General features: G+C 30.0%; 1 protein-coding gene across 1 annotated transcript; it reads right to left on the bottom strand.

Moving 5' to 3' along the window:
- Positions 1-481: 481 nt before the first annotated feature.
- LOC106460962 (prefoldin subunit 2-like) lies at positions 482-8546 on the bottom strand. The gene is made up of 3 exons (XM_013920723.2): positions 8272-8546; positions 1937-2060; positions 482-1727 (listed from the first exon to the last, which is right to left on the bottom strand). The coding sequence occupies exons 1-3, from the start codon at positions 8424-8426 to the stop codon at positions 1545-1547; spliced, it is 462 nt and encodes a 153-aa protein (XP_013776177.1). The 5' UTR covers positions 8427-8546; the 3' UTR covers positions 482-1544.
- Positions 8547-9048: the final 502 nt, after the last annotated feature.

The raw sequence follows: 9048 nt of genomic DNA, 5'->3' as shown, positions 1-9048 counted from the left end.
TGTACTGATTTATCTTACTGAAATACCTTCCTAGCACATACTAATATAAAAAAATCGAAACCATTACAAGTGAGAGCATTTTTCAAAAATTAATCAATACAGTTACTTTTTTGGTTGGATTAATGAAAAAGATAGAACTTATTTTTTGTAAGCATTATTTAATTATTATTTTTATTATTAACTTGCTAGTACCAAGTACTGTCTTGAATAACCACACATTAAAAAAGACAAGGTACTATGATTAACTTCTAACATTCAGCTATCTTTAAAGACCAAAACCAAACACTGAAGAGCTACTATAACAAAAGTTTTAACATCTACTTCATTTGCAAATCATAGTCTAGATACAAATAAAATATTGTAGCAAACTTCTAACATTTTGTTTTATTTGAAGTCTAAATATTATAGAGCAGTAAATCCTGAGTTGGTTGATAAAAACTGAAAAGCTGTTGGTAAATCTAATGATAATTAGGAACATTAGTTAATGAGGCTGTAGAGATATTTATTAAATTTTCATCATTTTAAAAGTAATACAGAATCAAGCAAATGAGTAGTCTTGTTGAACACTCTCACTGAATTAAGAAATCAGAATCAACAACTGATGTTGACAAATCAAAATCTCAAATTATCATGTGATGAACACTAGCAAGAAACATTTATTACACAACTGCTTTTTTTTAGGCTGGACAATCTGAAATAACCTTGGAATGATCATTTCAAGGTAACTTTTAAATGTGGACAATACAAGTAACAAGATTCAATAGTAGATGCTCATGCTAATACACAAATTTATTTGCAGATAATGGTTCAAAGTGGAACAACAGTTTTTATAAAAACATGTTTCAGAGGTCATGACCTGTGCTCTTAACAAATGAGCATTTTTTGAATTGGCAAATCAAAAACATGGAAATTAAATAGTCAAAACAAAGGCTATTATGAAACAAGAAAGAAAAGTAGATGTTTAACACTTGTCACTGTCTCAGAAACTAACAAAATAAGTTGGACAAACTGTGCAAAATATTCAAAAGGTACATTTCATTAGTAAAAACAAGGTTCCAGTTATATATGCATACAACCTTCTGTGGCAGAAGAGAGAGCTTGCTAAAGATATGAAGCATATGTCATGAATAAACATTGTTGTTAAAGATATATTTTATTTGTTAAAATGGTATGGTACAAGTGCTTCAGGGATGATTAAAACTAGCACTAGAGCTGACAAAAACATTATACAGTGCATTGCCAGTTGTACTGTCATATGCAAGAAATAGTACAGCATCCATGCCCCAGATTTAGTAATTTAATAACAGCTTATTCACTTTTATGAGTACTATGATAATTATTACAAAGCATGAGAGACATTATGTATCTAAGGTCTTCCAAAAACTTTAACCAAAAAAATTCAAACTCATTCTGTCCAATATAGTTTTACATGAAAAAAGTATAAAACAGACAACACATGTGTTAGCTTACACAATAAGATTAATACCAAATAGTTTTGACTGTTAAACAGATTAATCTAATCACTACATAGTCATTAATAATCTTTAGGTTTTGTTTTCAACCAACACGCCAGAGGTTTGTGACTGCTGTTGCTCTGATGGTTTAGCTGGAGAAGGTAAAGAAACAGGCTCACCGCGAACTTGGATATTATATTTTTCTCGATACTCATTAATCTCTTGTCCTTTAGCTGTGACCTTTTGATTTAGAGCATCTACTACTTTGGAAAGCTATTAAAAAATAAAAAAACAAATATTCCCAAAATATCAAAATTTAGTAAACTCTTCAAAACTAAAAACAAATTGAAGAACTATTTTTTCACAATTCAAAGCATTTCTTAAAATTAACAACATACATATAAATGTATTTATACGTTACATCTGGATATTCAATACAATTTAACTTCAATTGTTTACACAAAAAATTTCATTGTATTTACCTGTTCTTTGTTATTAAGTATAGCAGGAAAAACTTGTTTAACATTTCTCTCAACAAGAACTCCTCCCACCATTCTAAAGCACCTTCTATCCCCATCTACTTCTTTTAATGCATCTGCAACCAGCCTAGAAAAATATATACATACACAATAATGCAAGGGTGACTGACTATCCAGTTGTTTCATTTAGAACAGTTGAATGCCTAACTATTACTATGAAAACACAATAATTAGACTAGTTTGAAATGTCTTTGTAATATATTCTTTAGTACCTACCATATACTGTACTGACCAACTGACCGTACAGTCATTTTTCCCCAACACATACACACATATATACACACCATTAATGAAAAAAAAAAGGTTCATATTTAAGTAACAAAACTTCTCATGTTATTTAAGTAACAACTCATCCTAAATACTATCAGACTCGCTTATTTTTAGTAACATAATCCTTTATGCCAATTTTTCAATATCTGCATAGTACATCTTTAAGAGGAATGTTTATTTTGACACAAACAGGAATTAGAGCAATAATAATAAATTAGGCCATCTAAACACCTTAAAATATTTGGAAAATATGCAGCTTTGTCCTGATCATTTATCTATAAACTAGAGTCCTTTTTCTAAATGTTTAAATATAACTATAATTAGCCTTCACACTCATTAAAATGTTAGAGCTTCAAAAGTATTATAGCATTACCAACAAATAAGAATTCTGTTATCAAAAGCTGTCAGTATCAGAATGGTCCTTATTATATTGAACTTGATCAAACAAATTTTGTTTTTTCTATAATAATCTTTTCAATCTTCCTGTGACCACAATAACACCTCTAAAAACTAGTAAAATTATGGATGCCGAGGTTTATCAAAATATAATAAAAAAAGTCAAAATTTAATGTTACAGTAATGAGGGACAAAATCTCTCTTGGCTTAAAAAATCCAATCTAACTTGAAGGATTTTCATGCTTATGTATATGCTGTAAGAGGCTCAAGAATATATTGTTATGAGATGGAGGAAAATATTGGTCATTTTAGACATTATTGAAAATGTCTTGAAATGCTCCTTGGCAATTTTAACTGGGAGTGAGGAATACACAGTGAAAAAACTTACCACATATCTCCTGGGAAAAAGAACATTACCTAACCCAGCAGATTACATGGAAAAGTAGTAATGGGTTGAAAGTGCCATAGAAAGAAATATCCACTCAGTAGTTATATCGTTCCTCACAAAAATTGTAAAATGAAAGAAAGAAATCATCAGCCGAACGTAAGACACGAACTCCCAGCAAACTAAAGCCTATGCTTCCCCAGCAGACATCGTCAACCAAGATCTGGGAACTCCTGTCAGAACCATTGTCTACTATTGCAGGAATTCCATCATCCCCCATATTAAATCTCAAATTCATATGAAAAAATTAGCAATCGAAAAACAAATTTCTAAAACAAAGGAGTAGAAACAATGGAAATCAAACACAAGAAGTCAAAACTTGAAGTTGAAATTAATACAAATTTGTGATCAAAATTTTGTAGTCACATGAAGAATGAGTTAAAACACAGGTCTATACACTAGAATGCCAATCAAGAAAGTGAGGATTGTGCTAAAATAGTAGAGGGAACTACCTGCGCTAGTAAAGGTGGCACAGTATGATTGGTGGAGGGTAGTCACATGACATACACACGTTCTGATATACACTAGAATGGCAATCCAGAAAGTGATGACTGTGCTAGAATAGTAGAAGGAACCACCTGTGCTAGCAAAGTTGGTGCAATATGATTGGTGGAGGTAGTCACATGACATGCACATGTTCTGATATGGCACGAAAATAAAGGGGTATAATAGACTGGGAGTGCTATTAGCGAAAAATTTTTTTTAGCAATGCTTAAAAGGCAAATCAAGGTCGAGATAGCTTTGGGTGAGAGGAGGTGGTACCATTTTGAAAATAAAGGGTGTGACGGTATTTAAATTTTTACTATATCATGGGTAAGTAGCAGGAACAGCTTTGAAGGACCATATGGTACTTTTTTGTCCATAACTTATGTTAAGAACATATGAGCATTTTAATTTTTTAAATTATCTCAGAAAGATTTTTCTTAAATGCCTTAGCTTTTGGAGAGTCGTGCTCTTATTTCTCTGGACATAGCTGAGTGATAAAAGTGATTAACCAATATATACAATCATCAAACACATCAGATAGTATCACATAAAATAATAAATTAATCGAAACTAAAATTAAATTGACTAACATCATGAAAATAATCAACTACTCACAATTACTATTTTTGATTTTTCTATTTTCAATTATTCCAACTGTCCAGTAATTGAAATTACAATTAAATTGATTAATGCCATGAAAATGATTATTTTTCAAAATTTCAACTGTCCAGTTATCAAAATACTTGTTATTACTATCAACCAATTCAAATTTGTTCAACTTAATTGATTATTGTCACAACTGGAGCTGAGCAATTTAATCAATTAACTTAGGTTATCAAATACCTATGTGGCGGCAATTACATTGATTAGCGTCATGATAAATAATTGATTAAATGAAATTGTGATTAAGTCGATTAATCAAAATTAGTTTCAAATTTTTCCAACAACTGATTAGTCAAAATTAAAACTAAATCACTTGTCAAGAAAATAATCAACTAATCAAAATTGTGGTTGCCAATTATTACTATTTTCAATTATTCCAATAATCAAAGTACTCAAATATTGCTGTTATGCACAAGGCTACATAATGGGCTATCTGTACATCTCCCAATTTTAGCCTAATTGTTTTTTTTTCACTTCCACTTTGCTCAGTTTTAGTGATTTTTTTTTTGCTTGTATGTTCTGTGGTAGAATTGATTGCCATACAATGTAGTCTGTACTAGTATTTTGCATTCCTTTAAGTTTTAACAGATTATTTTATAGGTATGAAGAGTTACATTTAATTTACACTGGTTTCTTTCTTGGTTGACTTTGAATAACATTTTAAATTAAAGAATATGTTAAAAAATTGCCAAGTTTTTTATATTTTTGTTCTGAAAGGATGACATTTTGAGCTAGTGCTCTTCATCAGATCATAAAGCTTACAACCAGCTGTACAATCTGACAAAGAGTGCTAGCTTGAAACTCATCTTCTGAAAATAAAAATATGAAAAACTTAGTGATTTTTTTAACCTATTCTTTAATTTGGATATCTTTGTTGCCTGTGTGGCTAACCATACAATTCTTTGAATAACACTCTGTCATGTAGTTACTAACACTTATGTTAGTCTTATACAAACACATGTATTTTACAATCAGAATAACAACATTCATTTATGTCTTGCTGCTAATCTTATCAACTGTTAAAGAATGTTGAATGTGACTAGTAAGAATCCTAAGCGTTCGATTGCGGGATCTATGTTGTTCACTTTAGACCTAAATGATTTAAATAGCTTCTTGTTTAGAAGTAATGTTAAATTTGCTGTTGATTCTAAGATGCTGGTAAGGGCCGATATTGTTATATATACTTATTTTATTTAAAAGGATAGTTTTATATTTGCCTCATAAAGTGAACAATTAGTTTCAATATTGAAAAGTTTAAGTTACATGGGATAGAAAAATTCCAAAGAACTTAGTAAAAAAAGGAAAAATAAAAGATAATTTACCTGCTGTGCTAAAAACAAAATAAAATTTACCTTCACATCCATGTATATCAACATAATAAAAACCACTCTGTTTGTAACACTCCATTTGTCGATAATGCTCAACTCCATTAGTAACATTCAAATTGGCTAAGTAGTTTCTCTCAAGCAAAAGTCCCAATCGAGTAAGGATTTTTGTAACTTTTGTTAATTACTGACTCATCATGTTTAGAGCAAGATATTACAATATTATGAAAAACCAGAATAATATGTTAGTTTACATTAGGGATTTAAATTATTTATAACATTCAATTACATAGACTGGATGACACAGTGGTTATATTGCTTGTGTTCAAATCCCAGTTAAGTCAGGATTTTAAGAGTTTTTTTAACATAGGAATACAATTATAGATTAATTCAGGGATAATATCATATTACATAATAAACACCAGTGACTCTATGTGTCAAAAACAAATTAAACATCTTTTTAGCCTAACAAATGGCACTACAATACATTCTGTTTTTCACCTTAGGTAATAATTTTTTTTAATTTGGTCAAAACATTTATAAGCAATGTTTACAAAAAAGTTATACCTCTGTGCATTTGTCTTTCAGCATAAAATTTATTGCCTTTGTCATCACAATTAATAAATAGCAAAGTTAGACACTTGACCATGTAGAAATATTTCTTCGAGAACCAGTTTTTTCACGTTTCAATCTATAACAACTTATCGCGAAGAAGATTTGAAGATTTAATAAAGAATAACTTACAGGATTTAACCAAATATACACACAAAATGTTTTTATGAAATACTAGAAAATAGATAAACATTCTGTATACACACATTGTAACTAAAATTAGTTTTTAAAAAACGTGTTTATAAAACATTTATTTACATTTAAATTTCAGAAGAAGAATTAATAACCATTTACTATCGTATGACAGCCATTCAGCAAGTATATAATAAAAGTTTCAAACTAACAGAATATATATCTTAACACAATTACTTAAAATATATCATCACAACAGATCTAACATATATCAACTAAAGGCAAATCTTGCATTATTAATCTGTTGGCTTTTTATTGAGAATATTAGATATCTGGATGATGGATGTGGCGTGGACTTCATGTACTTAGATTTTCAAAAGGCTTTTGATGAGGTGCCATAGAGAAGATTAGCTAAGGAAGTTATATCAGTAGGGGTTGGGGATAGACTAACTGCTTAATTATACAGTAGCTAGGAGACAGAAAACAAATTTAGAAATGGAATCCAGTTAAACAGTAGGTCAGTGCTTAGGCCTTTGTTTTTCCTTATTTAAATGAATATTAGTGATAGTAAATTACTGCTGAGAGTAAATTAGCAAGATTTCAAATGACATTAAACACTTGCATATTTCTAGATGTATTTAAGATGTTAAGGTATAACAGTTTGTTTGTTGTTAAACACAAAGATACACAATGGGCTATCTGTGCTGCACCCACCAAATGTATCAAATCCCAGAGTTACAAGCCTTAACATATCACTGAGCCACTGGGAGGCAGGTATCACAGAAAGAACTTTATAGCATGTGAAAGATAATGCACTGGGTTATCATAACTTAAATCATCATATACTCAAATAGATGGAAACCTAATCAACAGCATGACTGAAGAAAAGGTTTGTGGGATTGTGCTAGATAAGTCACTCAGGCAATGCTCTATTGTTAGTAGTAAAGCTAAAAGAAATTTATGGTTCATTTATATACATATTGATTGCAAGTCAAAGAAAGTAATCATCTATTTATACAAATCACTAATTGTCCCTCACTTAGAATTCTGTGTAAAACTTTAGTCTAATTATCTAAGAAAATATACTGACTTATTAAAAAAGGTTGAAAGAAGGGCTACCAGGATTGTTAATATTATACAGACAGACAAGTTATCTTGCAGAAATAGGTTAAGATCTCAACTTCTTTTCTATTGAAAAAAGAAGGACAAGAAGTTATATTACTAAAGTTTAAAAGATTATCTTGGAGATCTTTAAGACAAAATCCTCTCATTTCTTTGTGCTATATTCTGAAGACAACAGTAAGAGGGGTCACAGGTTTAAGATTTGTAAAAGACAAGTTTAGGCTCCAGATAATTTGTTTTTTTCTAACACTAACAGTAAAAGGGTGTTTGGTTTATGGGATTAGTTACCAGAAGCAGTAGTGGAGGCCAGCACTTTAAACTTTAGTTTTTTTAAATAAACAATAATGTCCTGAAAAATAAGATAAGTTTATACTTAATTCTTCGTTTTCGGTGGGTGTGCAAGAATAGCCTTGAAATGACCCAGTGGTCCAATTTTGTGCATAGGTTACGTTTTTCAAAGGTGGCTGACAAAATGGTCATAAACAATCCACACGTTTAAGAGTAAAGAAAATTCCTCACAACTTTCTTTCCTAAATAAATTATTACAAAATTTACAACTGAATCCTTCACTTAATGAGTTAATCTGTTTTTATAAAATTTCTTAGAAAATTATTTTTTTTTAATTATTTTATTTTCACAATAAACTAGCATTGCCATTAACTAATTAAGTTGGAAATACTCATACAGGCAGTGAACACATATGTACATACTCTACTCCTATTCCTAAACGTTTTTATGTTTCGGTATTTACGATTCAGTGTGAATGGTCAAATACTGAAAAAGTAAAATACAAAACCACTATCAATCATTTTTATGCTGTGCCTTACCTGTGTTCATTTAAGTCCATTTCCAGCTCCGCTAATTTCGATACTATATTTCTTTGTTCTTGACGAAGCTGGTTAAAGCCATAAACTATCTGTTCTTGAGTAAGACGTTTTCCCTTCTCGGATTTATTTGAACCTTTTTTGTCGTCCGAAGCCATTTCATTTACTTTCTGTTCTTAGTCTTACAATGTTACATACACTTGTAATACTAATACTAGCCTAAATCTGTATCAAAGTTGCTAAAATACAACAGATACTACAATCTTCCATAGGGGGCGATAAAAGCGATTCTACCTCATAATTTCTTTGAATAAACTACCACTTCTTTACTAGACCCTACACTTTAACAAGCATAGATATGATTCACATTTTTCATGTAAGAATTTCTAGAAAAAAAACAGTAACAGATATCTCCCCTTTAAAGGCTTTATACATAATTAAATTTAGATTTATTCACATTTTTCTTTAATAATTTTTACTTCCCTTCACAATAGTTACTTTAATTGCTTTTTATCCTTTTTAAATTTATTACTCTTCATATTTTTATTTCACCTTTCCAATTTTTTATGTATTTTTATTTTAAACTCTTTGTGCATTTACTCACCTTCTTAAAGTCTTAAATGTAATAGGGTTTGTTAAGTATGAAACACGTTATGCTTGTAGTAAAGCCGAACTTTCTTGTATAAAACCAGTTTGAATATGAACATCCAACAAAGAAAACTACTATTGGACATTATTTACTTTTAATAATCAAATTAAGCTATTGTACTACGGAACCGT

The sequence above is a fragment of the Limulus polyphemus genome, unplaced genomic scaffold, assembly GCF_000517525.1.
Source record: "Limulus polyphemus unplaced genomic scaffold, Limulus_polyphemus-2.1.2 Scaffold870, whole genome shotgun sequence".
Taxonomy (NCBI): Eukaryota; Metazoa; Arthropoda; class Merostomata; order Xiphosura; family Limulidae; genus Limulus; species Limulus polyphemus.
The sequence above is the reverse complement of the archived record's forward strand: the minus strand, read 5'-3'. Positions and strand labels throughout refer to the sequence as shown.

Coding starts and splice junctions, on each gene's coding strand:
- LOC106460962 (XM_013920723.2), bottom strand. CDS start 8,426: ATGGCTTCGGACGACAAAAAAGGTTCAAATAAATCCGAGAAGGGAAAA. Junction 2,061..8,271: donor ATGGACTTAAATGAACACAG/GTAAGGCACAGC, acceptor ATATTTTTCTAG/GCTGGTTGCAGATGCATTAA. Junction 1,728..1,936: donor TACTTAATAACAAAGAACAG/GTAAATACAATG, acceptor ATTTTTTAATAG/CTTTCCAAAGTAGTAGATGC.